Below are 20310 nucleotides of genomic sequence, written 5' to 3'. Positions count from 1 at the left end.
ATATGACATGGCAGGCGAAGAACGAGCACACGATGTGTTTCACCTGCCTCCCAGGTGATCCCTTTGAAACTTACTACTTCAGTGTCCGCCATAGCATCATTCTGACCATGAGACTCACACCATGAGCCTCTCATTACTGGTAATTTTACCAAAATCTTGCAATGGGCCCGGCCTCAGTGGCTCAGTGGTTGAGTGTCCACCTAGGAGCCAGGAGGTCACGGTTGGGATTCCCAGTCAAGGGCACATGCCCGGGTTGTGGGCTCCATCCCCAGTGTGGGGCGTGCAGGAGGCAGCCGATCCATGATTCTCTCTCATCACTGCTGTTTCTATCTCTCTCTTTCTCCCTTCCTCTCTGCAAATCAATATAAGGAAGCAAATCATTTTCTCTAAAAAAAAAAAAAAAAAAAAGTTTGGGGAAATGTTAGACGCCCACGAAAACCCTGCGCCCAGAGCTCGCCACAAGCTCCAACGCCAAAGGCGAGAAACCGAGGTCGCAAGGGCAGCCTGCGACCCTCTAAGTCAGAAGACAAACGTGGGGTTCCAGCAACCCCGTCTCAGACGTCCCGCTTGTGCGTCAAACCTTCAGCACCTGGGTACGTGCTTCCGTGTGTTTTTTTTTTTTTGTGTGTGTGTGTGTGTGTGTGTGTGTCTGTTTAATATATTTTATTGATTTTTTACAGAGAAGAAGGGAGAGGGAGAGAGAGTTAAAAACATCAATGAGAGTCGATCAGCTGCCTCCTGCACACCCCCTACTTGGGATGTGCCCACAACCAAGGTACATGCCCTTGACCGGAATCGAACCTGGGACCCTTCAGTCCACAGGCCAACGCTCTATCCACTGAGCCAAACGGGTTAGGGCTGTGCTTCTGTTTTAAGTGAAAATGGAACGTGTACTGCATAGAGGTGTGCATGTAAGTGCATACGATAAATTACACACGTATATTAGACGTGTATAGGTATCCTTTTTAAAGATAGAAATTCCTTCAAACTCCAAGGCCTCCCTGCCAAACCCAGCCTCTCACCTCATGGCGGCTTCTAGGTCCGTCCCCGAAGGCCCGGACCCTTGGGTGCCGTCGGTGCGCGCGGCAGGGCAGCAACAGGGAGCCGTGCCCACGTCCCTTCGGCCGGCGACGAGGACCCGACGGCCAGCCGGCGACAAGGACCCGGGCGCGCGGGCCCTGAGGTGCGCAACGGCTGGGCGCCGCGGCCACTCGGGCACCAGGTGGCGCCGTGCGTCCCCACAGCCCGCGGCGTCCGTCCGCTGCGCCCAGGGCGCGCCGCGCCGCGCTGCGCTCTGATTGGCTGGGCACCTGGGCCCGCGCCCCCGCCCCTGCCGGGGACCTAAGTGCGGCTGCTCGCCCGCTCCCGGCGCAGTCTGCGGGCCTCCCGGGCGGCGGCGGCGGGACCGGAGCGGCGCATCGGAGGGGACAAGACCAGGACAGGAGGGGACAGGCCGGCCGGCAGGCAGCGCCCCGCACACCCGCAACGATGCTGTCCTGGCGGCTGCACACGGGCCCCGAGAAGGCCGAGCTGCAGGAGCTCAACGCCCGGCTCTACGACTACGTGTGCCGGGTGCGCGAGCTGGAGCGCGAAAACCTGCTCCTGGAAGAGGAGCTGCGCGGCCGGCACGGGCTGCAGGGCCCGGAGGCCGAGGGCCAGGCCCGCTGGGCGGAGGAGGCGCGCGGCTTGCGGCAGCAGCTGGACGAGCTGAGCTGGGCCACGGCGCTGGCCGAGGGCGAGCGCGATGCCCTGCGGCGCGAGCTGCGGGAGGTGCAGCTGCTGGCGGAGGAGGCGCGCGCCTCCCGCTGCCGCCTGGACGCCGAGCTGGGTGCGCAGCGGCGGGAGCTGCAGGAGGCCCTGGGCGCGCGCGCTGCCCTCGAGGCGCTGCTGGGCCGGCTGCAGGCCGAGCGCCGCGACCTGGACGCGGCCCACGAGCGGGACCTGCGGGAACTGCGCGCGCTGTCGGCCGGCCTGACCCTGAGCTACAGCGCCCGCGCCCTCCTCCCCGCCGCGCCCCCGTCGCCGCGCCTGCAGGAGGTGCATGACAGCTACTCGCTGCTGGTGGCCGAGTCGTGGCGGGACACGGTGCAGGTGTACGAGGACCAAGTGCGCGAGCTGGAGGCGGCCTTGAGGTGCGGCCAGGAGAGCCGGCGCCAGGCCGAGGAGGAGAGCCGGCTGTGCGCGCAGGAGGCCGAAGCCCTGCAGCGCCAGGTGCTGGAGCTGGAGCAGCTGCGCGCGCTGTTGGAAGACGAGCTGCTGCGGATGCGCGAGGCCTACGAGCTGCAGGCCCAGGAGCGGCAGGTCCGTTCACAGGGACTGAACCCATCCTGGCCCCCACCCCGGCCCGGAGCGCCCTGCAGGGGTTGGGGGAGCGGCGGGTCTCCCCGAACCCACAGCGCCTTCACCGGGCGTCCCCCCGTGGGTGGGGTCGGCCCCGAGGGTGCCTGAATCGCCTGGGGCCAGGACACTGAAGGGGGGCCCCTTGCTCTGCCTCAGGACCTCAGGGTCCCAACATCTCTCCAGCCCAGGAAAATGGGCCCCTGGGTCCATGGACTTGTGGGCCAGTGCCAAGTGCCAGGTTCTGATGGCTAGCTCTGTCTCTGTCATCTTAAAAAAAATTTTTTTAATTGACTTCAGAGAGAAAGAGAGCGAGAAACATCAACGATGAGAGAGAATCATGGATCAGCTGCCTCCTGAACACCCCCTCCTGGGGATGGAGCCCACAACCCCAGCATGTGCCGCGTTGACTGGAATCGAACCTGGGACCCTTCAGTCCGCAGGCGGATGCTCTATCCACGGAGCCAGACCAGCTAGGAACAGAGATTGTGCGTGCGTGTGTGTGTGTGTGTGTGTGTGTGTGTGTGTGTTTCACAGTCGGAGCTGAAGCCAGGTCTCTGGGGAGTGTAATAGCCGTGGAGACTGGGCCGGTGGCAGGCTGTTATAACAAGTGCAGAGTAAGGTAAACAGTTGCTATTTCAGAGAAGCGCAGGCTCAAACCTCGGACACCGCACCGCCCGGTGACACCTGTGTGTGATTTATTGTCTGTACACCCTGCCCAGTCTAGGACAGGACTGGAAATATTCCCAAATCCTCCTACCAGTAGTTCCCAGGAGGACGGCTTAAAAGAACACGCCCATAAATTCAGAAGTATTCTTTTAAGGGAACAGTGTGTAGCCCCGAGTTTAAAGATTTGCAATCGGGTGATGTCGCGGTGCAAGGGCGGGTTTGGAAGATGCTGTGCGGAGGCGTGCTGTGTGGGGTGAATCCTCGCCACGGCTCACTCGGCTCATCTTGGACCTTGAAGCTCTGGTTTCAGTCTTATAGGGGTGGAAAGAACCCCTTCCCCCCTAATTAAATCTTTTTCTTTTCTTTTCTTTTTTTTTTTTAAAAAAAAAGTTGATTGAAGACAGAGGGAGATAAAGAGATAGAAACATTGCTGAGAAACATCATGGATCGGCTGCCTCCTGCACGCCCCCTAATGGGGATCGACCCGGGCATGTGCCCTGACCGGGAATTGAACTGGTTCATAGGTCCACGGTCAGCCACTGAGCCACACCAGACAGGCCCAAGTCTGAAGCTTTATTCCATCAGTGGGATGGGTTATAATTTCTCTGGAGAGTGTTGGGAGCCAATGAGTCTTAAAATATGTGTGTGTATATATATATATATATATGTGTGTGTGTGTATATATATACATATACATATATATATATTATATATATTGATGGATTGATTGATTTCAGACAGGAAGGGAGAGGGAGAGAGAGATAGACACATCATCAATGATGAGAGAGAATCATGGATCGGCTGCCTCTTGCAGGGCCCACAATGGGATCAAGTCCGCAACCCGGGCATGTGCCCTTGACCGGAATCAAACCTGGGACCCTTCAGTCCGCAGGCTGACACTATCCACTGAGCCAGACTAGCTAGGGCGCCAATGAGTCTTATGTCCCTGCTTCCAAAAGAGTCAAACTTCCCTTTGGCAGTTTCTGGAAGAGTTGACTCGCATGGAAATGTGGTTGGGACAATACTTCCTTTCACTCCAACTCGGTTTGATTTTCCTCTTTGTGTTTTGGGGGTGCCTTCTGGGAGGTGCGATTCTTCGCCCAGACCCCTACGGCATGGCTAGGGGACCTTAACCTGCTTAGGAGATCTGTGGTTGGAGAATTGAATGCATCTGGTGTTTTTTTTTGTTTCTAAGCAGCTTGACAATGTATGAACTTCTTTGAAAATAACAAACTACAACAAAGTCTGAGGTTTGACTATCTATTTATTAAAATATATTTTATTGACTTTTTACAGAGAGGAAGGGAGAGGGCTAGAGAGTTAGAAACATTGATGAGAGAGAAACATCAATCAGCTGCCTCCTGCACACCTCCTACTGGGGATGTGCCTGCAACCAAGGTACGTGCCCTTGACCGGAATTGAACCTGGGACCTTTCAGTCCGCAGGCCGATGCTCTATCCACTGAGCCAAACCGGTTTCTGCTGAGGTTTGACTATTTAGGTTGAATTTTTTATGTGAAGTCATGTGTTTATGTTCCTTACTCTAACCTGGTAGCTGAGTCTGTAGTCATCAGTGGGGTGCTGTGCGGCTGGCATGTGGCTGGCATTTTTCTAGAAGCGGGGACACACAAGCACAGGGAGAGAGATGGATACATGTGATTGACAAGCAGAAGGGCTGTCAGAGTCATGTGAGCACGTGCCCTATTAAGAATGTCCTACAAGTACAGTCAAAAAGAAGATTTAGCCCGGCTGGCGTGGCTCAGCGCTTGAGTGTAGACCTAGGAACCAGGAGGTCACAGTTCGATTCCAGGTCAGGGCACATGCCCTGGTTGTGGGCTTGATCCCCAGTGGGGGGTGTGCAGGAGGCAGCCGATCTATGATTCTCTCTCATCATGGATGTTTCCGTCTCTATTTCCCTTCCTCTCTGAAATCAATAAAAAATATTTTAAAAAATTTTTAAATTCATTCATTCATTTTAAAAAGGGGGCATATACCTCAGTTGCAGGCTCAATTCCCAGCCGGGTTGGAGACAATCAATTGGCGTATCTCTTTAACATCAACATCAATGTTTCTCTCTCTCCCCCTCCTCCTTTCCAGTCTCTCTCTAAAAAAAAAAAAAAAAAAAAAAAAAAAAAAAAAATCAATGGAAAAATATTCTTGGGTGAGGATAAAAAAAAATCTTCCATATGTAATAAAAAACACTTCTATGTGGAACAAATGCACCACTTAAAACCATCCTTGCCAGGACTGCCTCTTTAAAGTGGAGGGCTTTCCTCTCGCTGTGTCCTGGACTGTTGGTACCACAAGTTGGACCCAGCGAAGCTCCGGGCCTTCATCTAAGCACCTCTCATCTTTCTAGAGTGCGATTGCCCGCCTGGAGGATGAGAAGGCTGCCCTCACCTTGGCCATGGCCGACCGCCTGCGGGACCATCAGGAGCTGGTGCAGGTGAAGACCAGCCTCAGCCTGGAGGTGGCAACCTATCGGTAAGGATGGGCTCCAGGCAGCTCCAGGCTATTGTCCTGGCAACGGAGGAGGGGCCTGTTGTCCTGGCAACTGAGGAGGGGCTGTTGTCCTGGCAACGGAGGAGGGGCTGTTGTCCTGGTAACAGAGGAGGGGCTGTTGTCCTGGCAACTGAGGAGTGGCTGTTGTCCTGGCAACGGAGGAGGGGCTGTTGTCCTGGCAACCCAGGAGGGTCCTGGCAACCGAGGAGGGGTTGTTTGCCAGCCATCCCAGTGGAACTCCAGGGCCCAGCTCTCAGGCTTTCCTGGGTCACGCGTCCATCTCTGGCCAGGGGACAAAGTGCCTCATGAGTCACATGGACTGAGGCTGGGGTGGGAGGTGCCCCAAACCTGGTACCCCTCTAGAGCGGATGCTGGGCCAGCCCGGAAAACCCACCTCTGTGCCAGGCCAGTCTCTTCCCTGCAGGGATCTTCCTGTTTCCTCTCTGGAATAGTTTTCTGGGCTGCAATAAGGAGACTCTGATTTCATGCTTTGTCTCTGGGATTTTTTTTTTTTTAAACATATATTTGTATTGATTTCAGAGAGGAAGGGAAAGGGGGAGAGAGAGAAACATCCATGATGAGAGAGAATCATGGATCGCCTGCCTCCTGCACGCCCCACACTGGGGATCCAGCCTGCAACCCGGGCCTGTGCCCTGACCGGGAATCGAACCGTGACCTCCTGGTTCCTTGGTCAATGCTCAACCCCTGAGCCACACCGGCTGGGCTTGTCCCGACTCGTTAATGAGGCCAGAGACTTGGTTTCCTCACACGTGTTCACTTATTTTCCTGCTGCGGAGGCTGCTGACCTGGGGAGCCACATGAAACGGTCACAAATAGCCGCTGAGTCAGGAGGTTGGCATCTCGCAGTTACCAAGGCCCGAAGGCCGGTTTCCTCGCCTCAAAATAACCAGAGAAGCTCTATCCACTTCTTAAAGCCACACGAGTCTCTTCCTTAAAAATAGTCCTTTGAGCCCAGCCGGCGTGGCTCAGTGGTTGTGCACTGACCTGTGAACCAGGTCACAGTTCGATTCCCGGTCAGGGCACATGCCTGGGTGGCAGGCTCCATCCCCAGGAGGGGGTGTGCAGGAGGCAGCCGATTCATGATTCTCATCATGGATGTTTCTATCTCTCTCTCCCTCTCCCTTTCTCTCTCTGGAATCAACAAAAATATACTTTTAAAAAATGGTCTTTGGAGAGGTTTTGAGGAAATGGTGCGTTTCTGGCCTGTATTCTGGTGGGTTTGTTGATGCCTCTGCCATTAGTCTGGTGGAGGGCAGGGCTCGGTGTGCGTTGTGAAGGGTGTGTGTGAATTAAGGCACCAATTACATGGCCAATGCCTGCCTGTCCATGCCTGGAAAGGCCCCGGATGGGTGCCCAGGTGCAGAAGGTGACACCTGCCTGTGCCAGCCATCGAGAGGGGGACGCAGATGTGGATCTGAGCCCTTCCCCAGGAGGGGAACCCTGTAGGGGCGTTTTGTTGAAAAGCTCCAGAAGATGGGGAATAGGCTTTCGTCAGCATGGTCTGGAGGGCCTGTCTGCAGGATTTGTTCTTTCTTTTTAAAAAATATCTTTATTGCCCTGGCCGGTTTGGCTCAGTGGATAGAGCATCGGCCTGCGGACTGAAAGGTCCCAAGTTCGATTCCGGTCAAGGGCACATGCCTGGGTTGCAGGCTTGATCCCCAGTGGGGGGTGTGCAGGAGGCAGCCAATGAATGATTCTTTCTCATCATTGATGTTTCTATCTCTCTCTCCCTCTCCCTTCCTCTCTAAAATAAATAAAAATGTATTTAAAAATATATCTTTTAAAAAATAAAAATATCTTTATTGATGTCAGAGAGGAAGAGAGAGGGAGAGAGAGACATCCATGATAAGAGAGAATCAGGGATCGGCTGCCTCCTGCACGCCCCCTACTGGGGATGGAGCCCACAATCCAAGCATATGCCCTGACTGGGAATCGAACAGTGACATCCTGGTTTATAGGTCGATGCTCAACCATTGAGCCACTATGGTCAGGCGAGTGAGAGATCTTTTTTCTTTTTTAAAAATATATTTTATTGATTGTTTACAGAGAGGAAGGGAGAGGGATAGAGAGTTAGAAACATTGATGAGAGAGAAACATCAATCAGCTGCCTCCTGCACACCCCCCACTGGGGATATGCCCGCAACCAAGGTACATGCCCTCGACCGGAATCGAACCCGGGACCCCTCAGTCCGCAGACAGACACTCCATCCACTGAGCCAAACCAGCCAGGGCAGGCGAGAGATCTTTTTTTAAAAAACATGTTTTTATTGATTTTAGAGAGAGGGGAAGGGAGAAGGAGAGATAGAAACATCAATGAGAGAGAAACATTGATCATCGATTGGCTGCTTCCTGCATGACCCCTACTGGGGACTGAGCCAGCAACCCAGACTTGTGCCCTGACCGGGAATCGAACAGGTGACCTCTTGGTGCATGGGACGATGCTCCATCCACTGAGCCACACTGGAAGCCGGGCCCAAGAGATCTTCTTTCCCCTGAACATCTCTCCACATACACTTGTCATGGAAGTATCTGCTGACCTGTGCTTCCCAACACGTTGTGTCCTGACTTGGGCCACTCCAGCGACAAGCCCTGTGGTGCCTGAGGCTTCCCGAAGCCAGGTCTGAACCAGCGCGTGGCTTTCTCACCAGGCCCCTCCCCGGCCCCTTCGCTGTCGGTGGAATCCTCGGGCACCCACCCTCAGAGTCTCCCTATTACCCGAACATTCCTCTGATCCCGTGCAGACCTCAGAATTTTCTCGGCTTCGCAGCTGTTTGTGTTCCTGGGACCTAACGCGCCTGGTCACAAGGGTGTGGGATAGCGGGCTGGTGTCCCGCTTCCTGGCTGTGGCCCCGAGTGGAAGGACTGGGCCCTGCCCCTCGCCCCTCGTCTGTCTTCTGGCGTCTGCACACGTGTGCATGTCGGGCCCTGCGTCCGTGGCAAACCTGCCCGCACACACCTTGCGTAGAATCCATCTCACCATCATCTGCTGTTTTCACGAGAAAGGCTTCCCCGCCAGCAGCCGACATGGCTCCGTGGTTGAGCATCGACCTAGGAACCAGGAGGTTACAGTTCGATTCCCGGTCAGGGCACACGCCCGGGTTGGGGGCTCCATTCCCAGTGTGGGGCGTGCAGGAGGCAGCCGATCTATGATTCTCTCTCATCGTGGATGTTTCTAGCTCTCTCTCCCTCTCCCTTCCTCTCTGAAATCAATAAAATATATTAAGGAAAAAAAAAAAAAAAAAGAAGCGGTTCCCCTTGGCTTGCTTCCCCCTGCCCCCCGCTGCCCATGGGGTTCCTGTATCTGTCGGAATCACCAGCCTTGGAATCAGCGGGCATGGAACTTGGTTCCCGTTTGCCTGACGCGCCAGGCCCCTGCCCGGCCCTGGCGTCCCACCTCTGTTTCCGTGCCCGGCTCTCAGCAGGCATCGGCAGCGTTGCCAAGTGGGCCCGCTGCTGCCCGCCCGTGGCCATCCACAGGGTATTATTTCTTGGAAGGGAAGTCGGTGACATCCACGTTGCTCCGGCAACGCGACCCTTGTTGTGCCCGCAGCAGCCAGCATCCTAGGGTCTCCTCGAGCAAGGGGCGTCCCGGCCGACCCAGCCCCAGCACGCCCGGTCCGCGGGCCCACAGCTGGGTGGCCTCTGTGTCCTCAGAGCTCTCTGTGGTCGACGGGGATCACAACTTGATGAAGATTCTGCAGTTCTTCAGACTTTGGGAGCTAGACGTGGCCAGAGAAGTCACCTGATCGAATGCTTTCCGAGTTCTACTCAAGGAGCTCACAGGATGCTTCTCTGGGTGGGCCTAGAACGGGGGGAGTGGCCCACAATTCCTTCTTTTCCTCTCTTCTCCTACCTGCCTCCCCTCTCTCCTCTCTCTCTCTCTCTCTTATTTTTTAAATATATATTTTATTGATTTTTTACAGAGAGGAAGGGAGAGGGAGAGAGAGTTAGAAACATCGATGAGCGAGAAACATCCATCAGCTGCCTCCTGCACAGCCCCTACTTTGGATGTGCCCACAACCAAGGTACATGCCCTTGACCGGAATCGAACCTGGGACCCTTGAGTCTGCAGGCTGATGCTCTATCCACTGAGCCAAACCGGTCAGGGCTCTCTCTCTCTTTAATATATATATATTTATTGATTTTAGAGAGGAAGGGGAAGGTAGAGAGAGAAACATCCATGATGAGAATCATGGATCAGCTGCCTCCTGCCCGCCTCCTACTGGGGATAGAGCACACAACCCAGGCGTGTGCCCTGACTTGGAATCGAAGCGTGACCTCCTGGTTCATAGATGGATGCTAAACCACTGAGCCACCCCAGCCAGGTTCTTCTCTCTCTCTCTCTCTCTCTCTCTCTCTCTCTCTCAACCTCTAAGATGTTCCCTAGGAATCCAGTTTGAAAAGCACAGTGGCTGCCTACGTATAAGCACTTGTCAGGCCTTGCTCTGCTCCTGGGCAACCCCTGACCCCAGGACCCCAGAGAGACCTCCATGGGGATTATCATTGTTTAGGGGTTCGTAGCCCAGGGTGACGTGCCATGCATGGGCCCCTCCTCACTTCCCAGAGAAGCCAGACCCCTGACGTCCCCTCCCGGGCCCACATCTCTCTGTCTCCTCCTTGTGGCCCTGGGCTCGGAAGAGCTTTCGAGAAGGGCTGGGCTCGCCAATGGTGCTAAAGCCCTAAACCCTCATTTTATTGTTGTTGTTTTGTGTGTTTGTTTTAGAGAGAGTGGGAGGGAGGGGGAGCAACAGAAAGAGAGAGAGAAACATCGATGTGAGAGAGAGACATCGATGGGTTGCCTCCAGCACGTGTCCCGACCGGAACCGGGGATCAAGCCTGCAACCTAGAGGTACATACCCCTGACTGGAATCGAACCCAGGACCCTTCAGTCCCCAGGCCGATGCTCTAACCACTGTTGAAAACGAGCTATGGCTAGACCAGCCGTGGGCAAACTACGGCCCGTTCGGCTGTTCTATCCGGCCCACGGAGCCGAAAGAGCGGAGGGTTCTCTTGCTCTCCCCTCCGCTCCTTTACTTTGAATTTATATTAGTTCACACAAACACTCCATCCATGCTTTTGTTCCGGCCCTCTGGTCCAGTTTAAGAACCCATTGTGGCCCTCGAGTCAGAAAGTTTGCCCACCCCTGGGCTAGACCCTCATTTTGTCCATCCCCCGGTCTGCGTTCAGACACGCGTCCTCAGACACAGAGCCTGTGACAATGTGGTCATCCACTGAGGACGCCACAGTGCGGCTCACGGAGCCCATCTTGTGCTCTTATTTCCTAACGAGTTATTATTATTATTATTATTATTGTTATTTCCGCAGAGCCTTATTGGAAGGAGAAAGTCAGCCCGAGATACGGATCCTGGCGGAGCGCCTGGAACACCTGCCCCGAGGTAAAGACCGGAAAAGCTCATTCTTGAACTTGAAGAAGCTTCCCACCTGAGCAGCTTCCGCCCTGCCAGGGCCAGCCTGACAGGTTGAACCGGGCTGAGGTAGGGAGGTGGGAATTGAGAAAAGAAAGAAAGACAGGAGAGCGGGATCGGGAGGACTACAGTCATCGGGAGACTGCAGCAAGTTTATTAACTGCGTAATGCCTTTCATACACAAAACACTGAATAGGAGGTCCGTCAAGAGGAATGTATTCTTTGTTCCTCTTAATCTCTAAGGGAGAGACAGAGCAGAAGGACAAATTCTCAGTAAATCTTAATCTCTAAGGGAGAGACAGAGCAGAAGGACAAATTCTCAGCAAATCTCAGTAAATAGACAAATGTTACAGACTTCTTGGTGAGCTATGAAAGGTTGCTCTCATTCTACTGATAACCGCCATCCAAACAAGCCTGGGAAAACTGTGTGGGTAGGGGACCCAGCCTTGCTAGTCCCTTCAGGTGCAAGGACCATGTCAGCTTACACCTGGTCTCCAACACCGCCCGAGGATAAACAGCCCAGCATCGTTTATCTGGAGGCACTGGGGTTTGGATGCGATTTTGTCCCATAACCGTGGTTCAACGCCTCGTACGTACCAGATAGATTTTACCCAACGGGCCATCGTTTTCAGGGGCGGGGGACCTTTTCTCCTGCCAAGGGCCATCTGCGTGTTGATGACATCACTCTCGGGCCATACAGAATGACCCGCTTCGAAACCGGCCTGTTCTGTTGGGTCAAACAGTGCATGAACTCACCCCTCAGGCCTTGGCAGGGCCAGGCCAAGGGATTTTCCGGGCCTTCTCCGGCCCTGGGGCCGGACAGTTTGTAAGTGGATCATTTTGTAGGGCCCGCGAATGATGTGGTAAGTATCCACATGGCCCTTGACAGAAAACAGGTTCCCCACCCGTGACTTAGAAAGAAGGCGGGGAGCCGGGGGGTAGCAAACAGGGGCCAGGACCAGACAGACTCCAAGGAGGACCCCAGGTTAGGTCCGGGGCTCCCTAACCTTTTCCAGGCTCTGATTTGGGGTCCTGGGAAGAGCTCAGGAAGAAGGCATTCGGGCGTCTGCTACCTTGTTGGATGCGTTCGTGGTTCTCTAAGCTTCTTCAGGGATCCAGAGACTGTGTGCGAACTGAAATGTATTGTAGCCATTAGGTATCACGGCAAAAGGAAGGAAGGAAGGATTGGACTAAAGCAGCAGTAGGCAAACTACGGCCCGCGGGCCGAACCCGGCCCGTTCGGCTGTTCTATACGGCCCGCGGAGCCAAAAGAGCGGAGGGTTCTCTTGCTCTCCCCTCCGCTCCTTTACTTTGAATTTATATTAGTTCACACAAACACTCCATCCATGCTTTTGTTCCGGCCCTCCGGTCCAGTTTAAGAACCCATTGTGGCCCTCGAGTCAAAAAGTTTGCCCACCCCTGGACTAAAGAGTGTCGTTCAGAACTCCTTTGTTAGGCTCTGAGCTTCCAAAGAGGTCTGTCACCCAGGGGGATGGGTGCCCATTAAGCTGTTCACCGAAGAACCACTCGCATGCGTTCCCAGACAGCACGTCTGTCACGCTTGTGAGTGCGCGGATGTTCCCGTGGTAACAGCACGTCGGATAAGGCGGGGCACCTGCTCATAAGACGATGGGCCTACAACTAGCCTGGGATCTTGCAAATGTCTCGGTGAACCCTCATTAACCAACCGGGCAGTTCCTGGGATTCACCTCCTGGGATGTCTCCGTGGAGAATCAGTATATTGACCCCGAAAGAGGAATCTTTGTAGAAAGGGTCCGGTCTTGATCTCTCTCCTGTATCCTGAGATCTGTCCTAAAGGGGCCCCTGGCCTTTGCTGCCATGGAAACGGATGGGAGAGAAGGCAGGATGGGGTGTGGGTAGCACCAGGGTGGGAGGGGGACACTCTCAGGGTGGATGGTGAGAGAGAGAGAGACAAGAGAGAAAGAGACAGAGAGAGAGAGAGAGAGAGAGTGTGTGTGAGAAGAACATCAATGTGAGATACATATCGATGGGTTGCCTCCTACAGATGTCCCAACGGGGGGGTGGTGATCGAACCTGCAACCGAGGTAGGGGCCCTTGACTGGGAATCAAACCCAAGACCCTTAGGTGTGCGGGCTAACACTCTATAACAGCCTTGGGCAAACTACGGCCTGCGGGCCGGATCCGGCTGTTCTATCCGGTTCTCTTGCTCTCCCCTCCGCTCCTTTACTTTGAATTTATATTCGTTCACACAAACACTCCATCCATGCTTTTGTTCCGGCCCTCTGGTCCAGTTTAAGAACCCATGGTGGCCCTCGAGTCAAAAAGTTTGCCCACCCCTGCTCTATAACCATCAAGAACACCAGCCACGGCTATAGTGCCATGTTTTACTGTAACAGGATCGTTTGGAGATTGGAAACTGTCTTATTTATGACCACCGTTCTGTAGTAATAGTGTGTGTTTATTGGGATGGGATGGATGGGATGGGATGGGATGGGATGGGATGAGGTGGGATAGACCAGGGGGGATGCTTTTATGATAGAAAAAGGTTCCGATGATTCTCGTTTTAATGAACCTTTCGATTCCTACAGAGCTCAGAACCACGGCCTACCAGTACACCAACGCGGCGTTACTGAGGGAAATGAGGGAAAACGAGAGAAATCTGTTTCTGAGGCACAAGCCACCTCCCGGGAGTGTCCATCGCAGCTGGCCATGGCCCGCGCCGCCCACGGCCACGGGGCACGCCGCCAGGAGACGCTTCCCGGGCCCGGGATCTCCCGCCCCGACCCCCGCCCGGCGCGAGACCGCCACCGAGAAAACCGCCAGCAGCCAGGCCAGTTCCAGGACTTTCTCTCCAATGTACGGGCTCTCGAGGAAAGCTGAGGTTCCCGTGCAGACGTTCCCGGGGAGGCCGAGAACCGAAGGTACCAAGGCGCGTCTAGCCAGAGAGGCCAGCCCTGCCCGGGAGCCCTACCGCGGCCGCAGGGACCGAGGGGCGGTGGGTGCTTCCGAAAGCACCCGGTCCGAAGAGAGGATCGTGGTTTTGGGAAAGAAAACGGAAGCTCCGGCCGCGAGGGAGCAGGAGAGAAACCGACCGGTGACGGTCCAGGTGAAGCGAGAAGAGAGGATGTTTGACTCGAAGGAGAAGGCTTCCGAGGAGAGGAACCTCCGGTGGGAAGAGCTGACCAAGTTGGATAAAGAAGCGAGGGAGAGGGAGAGTGAGCTCCTGAGGGGCAAGGCGAAAGGGAAGGAGCCCCCCAAGGAGACGGGTGTGCACGTGCGAGAGGTACCGATCCGCCTGGAAGTGTCCCGGGACAGCAGGGCGGAGGAGGGGGCCCCCAAAGCGGCCCGGACTCCCCTACAAAAGGATGCAGGCGGCGGTCCGGGGGGAGGGATGGATACGACGAGAGAGACGAGGTTCAGGTTGGACGCCAGGGACGCCAGGGGCTCGCTGGGGGGCGAGGCCACGACCGAAACCATCGCCGAGAGCATCGTGTCCAGCGTGCTGAAGCGGTTCACCCAGTCCCCCGAGACCGAGTCCTTGCCGGACACGAAAGTCACGTACGTGGGCAGGACGGAGCTTCCCGGGGACAAGAGAAGCAAGACGGAGATCGTGGTGGAGTCGAGACGGACCGAGGAGATGGACGTGCGGGACGGAGCCGGCCTGGACGCCCTTCTGAGCCTGGGCGGGAAGGCCGAGGTGGAGCTGAAGGGGAAGGCCACGGAGCAGGTGATCGGAGACATCATCAATCTTGGGCTGAAGGGAAGGGAGGGCAGAGCCAAGGTGGTCAACGTGGAGATCGTGGAGGAGCCCGTGAGCTACGTGGCGGGCACGAAGACGGAGGAGTTTTCCACCCCCTTCCGCGTGGAGGAGGCCGACGACGCGTCTCCGGGGTTCAGGGAGGAAGAGGAGGACATGTATGGCGAAACGGAGGTCGCGTTCTCAGCGGATCGACGTCAGAAATCCAAGCTGCCCCCGGAGCAGGTGACTCGGGTGGAAGAAGTGACGGAGGCAGGCGACTCAGAGGAAGAGCAGAGTTATTTCGTGTCCACCCCGGAGGAGGGTCCCGAGGAGCGTGGCTTCGGGCGCGACAGGGACGAGGACTCGGTGTACGGGCAGATCCACATCGAAGAGGAGTCCACCATCCGGTATTCCTGGCAGGATGAAATCATGCCGGTGTCCGGGCGGAGGTTCACAGGGGCCGGCGCGGCGTCCTCGTGGGGAGAGACGGTGGTGAAGCCACCAGATGCTCCGGAATCTTCTCCGGAGGCGGAGGTGGGCTCCCCGCACTGGATCGAGGAGACGACCAGCGGCGAGTTTCACGCCGAAGCCACGGTCATCGACAAGGAGATTAAAATCCCGCACCAGTTCCACACGTCCATCAGCAGAGACTTCAAGGAGCCCAGGCACCAGCTGGTGGAGGTGATGGGGCAGTTGGAGGAGAGCCTCCCGGAGCGGGTGAGGGAGGAGCTGTCTGCCCTCACCAGCCAGGATCAGGGCGGGCTGGGCCACCTCTCGGTGGATGTGAAGAAAGTCCAGCCCTCCGGCGGCGGGGCCATGACCCTGGTGGCCGAAGTCAACCTCTCCCGGACGGTGGACACCGACCAGTTAGACCTGGAGGAGCTGAGCAAAGACGAAGCGGGTGACATAGAGCGAGCCGTGGAGGCCGTGGTGCGAGACAGTCTGGCCAAGCGATGCAGCCCGGGACCCGGAAGCCCAGACGGGGACACTGGAGTGTCAGCACCGGCGACCGGCTTTGGCTTCAAGCGCTGGGCCACCCAGGAGCTGTACAGCGCCTCCGCTGAGGAGGAGGATGCCGGCTGGGCCTCTCACAGCTCGGAGACCGTCACCACGCAGGGGCCGGTGTCAGCCACCGTGGAGGTCACCAGCCCGCGGGGCTTTGCCCAATCGCATGTGCTGGAGGATGTCAGCTCGTCTGTAAGACGCATTAAAATAGGCCCCTCCGGAGTTTGGAGGACCGAGCACGTCCCACCCGAAGGACCGCCTGCAGGACAGGTGAGTGGGGAAGGTGGCTGGGGCCGGGCAGCCAGTTCCGAGGGAGCCCGCTGTTTTTTGAGGCACTTGACAGTAGGTCCCGGTCAAAGGCGAGTGTCCAAAGAAATCGTCTCTCCAGCTCCTGACCCTGACTGACAGGAGGCAGGGGTGCAGAAGAGCTTGGCCCCCTCCAAGAACTCGACACAGGTAGGGGAGCCACCAGGCGTGTGGCTCCAAACAGTTTCATGCTCAAAGGGAAAGGAGTTTTTAGGGCCCCGTTTCCGGGGCAGGGGAGGTTGGTGATGATTATTATTCTTTTTTTAAAATATATTTTTTATCAATTGCAGAGAGGAAGAGAGAGGGAGAGAGATAGAAACATCCATGATGAGAGAGAATCATGGATCGTCTGCCTCCGGCACGCCCCCCACTGAGGATCGAGCCCGCAACCTGGCATGTGCCCTGACCGGGAATCGAACCGTGACCCTCTGGTTCACAGGTCGACGGTCAACCACGGAGCCACCACCCCGCTGGGCACGAGCAGATCCTTTAGGCACCGAGGTCTTGCAGAAACCCAAACCTCTGGGCATGCTCCCATTTCCCAAACATTGGCCCTGGCTCGTTCTGTGGGCTTCCCGGAGGAGCTAGGCGAGTCCGCAGACAGCAGGACCCCGAGGCAGGTTGTACTGGGGTCCAAAGGAACTGCGTTTACCTTTCAGATGGACGTGAGTCCCACAGAGGCGCCCCCCCACTGGACCCGAGAGGCCACAGTCCACTTGACCACAGGGACGGAAGGGGATGCTCACGGCAGTGCCTGGAGAGAGGCCGGCCGTCAGAGGGACCAGGCCGCCGGCGTGGCCTCCCCGGAGCAGGCCGTGATCGACAAGACGGTGCAGCTGCAGCGGATGGTGGACCAGAGGTCGGTGATCTCGGACGAGAAGAAAGTGGCCGTCCTCTATCTAGACAGTCAGGGGGACGAGGATGACGGACACTGGTTTTGATAACGTCTTTGTTTTCGATGGTACTTGGTTTCGTAATATACCAACACACAGAGGCCTTGGCTTATTGTAAGCGGGGGTGGGCTGGCAGGGAGGGGGGAGTTCCCACTCTTTACTGAAACCTCCCCCTTCTTTTTAATTTCTCCAAAGAGGACGCCAGGTAATGTCAACTTCCTTTGCAGCCTGGAAAGGTGTTGAATGAATGAATGTGTGTCTTAAAAGGCGCTGGAGTTTTATCTTTGAGTTGGGGCTTTTCAAAAGTACCGCTTATCTCTGTAGTCTTAAAAGTTTGTATTTTTTAAAAAAAATATATCTTATTGATTTTTTACAGAGAGGAAGGGAGAGGGATAGAGAGTTAGAAACATCGATGAGAGAGAATCATCGATCAGCTGCCTCCTGCACACCTCCTACTGGGGATGTGCCCGCAACCAAGGTACATGCCCTTGACCGGAATCGAACCTGGGACCCTTCAGTCTACAGGCCGACGCTCTATCCACTAAGCCAAACCAGTCAGGGCTGTATTTTTGTTGTTTTTTTAAATATATTTTTATTGATTTCAAAGAGGGAGAAGGAGAGAGAGAGAAAAACATCAACGATGGGAGAGAATCATTGATTGGCTGCCTCCCGCATGCCCCCTACTGGGGATCGAGCCCGCCACCTGCGCGTTGAACAGTTACCTTCCGGTTCATAGGTTGACACTCAACCACTGAGCCACACTGACTGGGCTTAAAAGTTCCTTTTTTTTTCATGGAGTTTTCACTCCTGGGGATGGTTTGCACCAGTTTGCACCTGGTCACAGACACGCCTCGCACCTGTTTGCATCTCTACCTTTAGGTAAGCTTCTGAACCGGCAACGGATAAAAGTTACATATTACAGAGGACTTTATCTTTGCATGTACTACTAAGAAATAGTCAACTAACCTTGTAAGAGAAAAAAAAAACAATGCACTTTTCTCTCTCTGAAGTCTTTTCAGAAAGAAATCATAGGCGATAAGCAGATTGCTCACTTGAAGAGAAATCTACATGATTTCACCTTTAGGAACAAGTTACACGTCTTAGAGTTAAACCCACTGTAAGACTTGAATGAATTGCGTTCTCTGTACAGAATTTAGAAAATAGAGCATTTTATTTATGGAGAGGGTAGCTCCAGGCTATTGTGGCATTTCATTTTTTAAAAATGTTTTTATTGATTTCAGAGAGGAAGGGAGGGAAACATTGATGGGAGAGAATCATTGATTGGCTGCCTCCTGCATGCCCCCTACTGGGGATGGAGCCCACAATCCAGGCATGAGTCCTGCCTGGGAATTGAACCGTGACCTCCAGGTTCCTAAGTCGATGCTCAACCACTGAGCTATGCCAGCCGGGCTGAAAGCTTCCATCTTTAAAGGTGTAACGTCACGTTACAACTAGTATCTCCAACACCCCAGCATTATTTTAATCCAAGCTAGTTTCTTTCCCACGATGTTGCCTACACTACACTTTCTCCAACCGTATCATAGACCTGCCTGGAGTGCACAGAGGAGTGATGAGCCAGGTGACGCCACCCTCAGGTAGGTCATGGCCTCGGGGGGTGCGTGTGGCACTTGAGGTTCTCCCCTCTGGGTGTTACAGGGACGGTCCTCAGGCCCCCAAGACGCGCATCTCCGAGGCTTCAAGAGAACGTGTAGGGAGTTGGTCTCTGTCATGGATAGAGAAGTGGAGAAATAAGTGAGCACAGCTTTTGGGGTGAGGACACGGTCTTCTATTCGTTGTTTCGCCATAGTAGTATTCGTGGAATGCGTCTCACCGTCCCACAGGCTGTTTGGAGATTGTTTAAAATGCATATTGAGAATGGCCTCATCTGAAAGGCTTACCTTGCTAACCTCCTGTTCCCGACGGAGGGAAATGTCACAAGAATGTGTAAAAATAAAAATCTGAAGAAAAAAAAAATAAACCCTGGCATTGCCACTCGAGAGGATGAATGTTCTCCAGTGTGGGTATTTGTGTTTCCTATTTATTTTATTTTATTTTTAAATATATTTTATTGATTTTTTACAGAGAGGAAGAGAGAGGGATAATAGAGAGTTAGAAACATCGAAGAGAGAGAAACATCGATCAGCTGCCTCCTGCACACCTCCTACTGGGGATGTGCCCGCAACCAAGGTACATGCCCTTGACCGGAATCGAACCTGGGACCCTTCAGTCCGCAGGCTGACGCTCTATCCACTGAGCCACACCGGTTAGGGCTGTGTTTCCTATTTAAACGCTAATGAAAACATGTGTTCACACGCATGCTTTTCATGATGGCCCGGAACCACGGCAGAACCATGTGGAAAGCTCCAGTTCTTTAATCCAGCCAAGACTTGACCCGTTAGCACAGAGCTAGAAGGCGTGGCAGACGGGGCGTAGGCCCGGTGGCTGGTGTTCAAATACGGACTGGACCGTTTGTGGTAAGAAGGTCACCGTCACCCCCAGGGAGCCTGGTGGCAGCAGATGGGACGCTCGGCGAGTGGTGACTGCCTCTTGCCGCTTCTTCCCACGCGGCCTTCGTGCCACAGGCCTGTCTGGCTGGGTGGGTGGGAGAGGGGTGTGTGGTCGCTGTCACACGCCTGAGGAGGGCGGGGGACCCTGCCTCCCTGCACCCTGTCACTCGGATCTTTTTGGTTTCCCCATGGATTCTTGAGGTGGCCTGTCACAGATGAAACCACAGCGGGCTGGGCGAGGGCAGCCTCGTGATCCTAGCACCAGCCTGCAGCCTGGGGACCGCGGCGGGGGGGCTGTAGGGGGGAGGGGAAGCACGCCCACACATACTGACTCCAGCACCTTCAAGACGCCTTTAATCAGCGTTTTATTCTCCATCCCCATTACCTTCCCGAACGAAAGGGCTTTTCCCAGAATTGAACGGCTCCAAATCGGACCGCCGACCGGGGCCGCGGGCTGTGCGTGCAGTGAGATGCCGAGTCTCTCCCCGCGTGGGAAGCCTTGACCTTCCCGAGGCGCTCTCGGGCCACAGTCGTGCTGATGGGGAAAGGCGTTTGTTGGCGCGAAGAGCCACTTCGGAGGTAAAAAGGAAACTGCTTATGGAGCACCTGAGGCCACGCCTTGCCAGCACGGCCCGCCTTGAGGCCTTGACCGGTGCCTGCTGATGCCACCTCCCGGTTGGGGAGGCGTGTAGCCAGCGCCCGGGCCTGCCCAGCTGTCCTTGGGGTGCTGTGCGTCTCAGTCCGCCGCGTGGGGCCTGGCCCTCCTGGGCGCCGCATGGGGGGCCGCGCCGGTGCAGAAGGCCGGTCTGGCTCTCGGGGCCGACCTCAGCTTCACGGTGGCCATCTCAGGGGCCCTGCGAGCAAGCGGAGGGCGATGAGTGGGGCTCCCCTCGGACCCCCGCCCCGCATCCCCCCGCCCTGGCT

The 20310-nt window shown here is 55.4% G+C and overlaps 2 protein-coding genes across 4 annotated transcripts in view; one reads left to right on the top strand and one right to left on the bottom strand.

Annotated features, from left to right (window-relative positions):
* Positions 1–1379: 1379 nt before the first annotated feature.
* On the top strand, positions 1380–18902 carry SYNM (synemin). The gene is made up of 5 exons (XM_080651635.1): positions 1380–2301; positions 5365–5489; positions 10854–10924; positions 13525–15950; positions 16646–18902. Exons 1-5 carry the CDS (start codon positions 1489–1491, stop codon positions 16925–16927), a joined length of 3717 nt encoding a protein of 1238 aa, XP_080507761.1. The 5' UTR covers positions 1380–1488; the 3' UTR covers positions 16928–18902.
* Positions 18903–18935: 33 nt separating this feature from the next.
* The window catches only part of TTC23 (tetratricopeptide repeat domain 23), a 29111-nt gene continuing 27736 nt past the window's right edge, over positions 18936–20310 (bottom strand). For 2 of the 3 annotated variants that reach the window (XM_080651631.1, XM_080651632.1), the window contains exon 11: positions 18936–20240. In XM_080651631.1, coding sequence (XP_080507757.1) covers positions 20123–20240 — 118 coding nt within the window. In that variant the 3' untranslated portion in view covers positions 18936–20122. The remainder of the gene's footprint in view (positions 20241–20310) is intronic. The other variant, XM_080651630.1, reaches the window with a different exon arrangement.

This window comes from Plecotus auritus, assembly GCF_963455305.1.
Source record: "Plecotus auritus genome assembly, chromosome: 15".
NCBI classification, from domain to species: domain Eukaryota; kingdom Metazoa; phylum Chordata; class Mammalia; order Chiroptera; family Vespertilionidae; genus Plecotus; species Plecotus auritus.
This window is presented reverse-complemented; position numbering and strand designations above follow the sequence as displayed.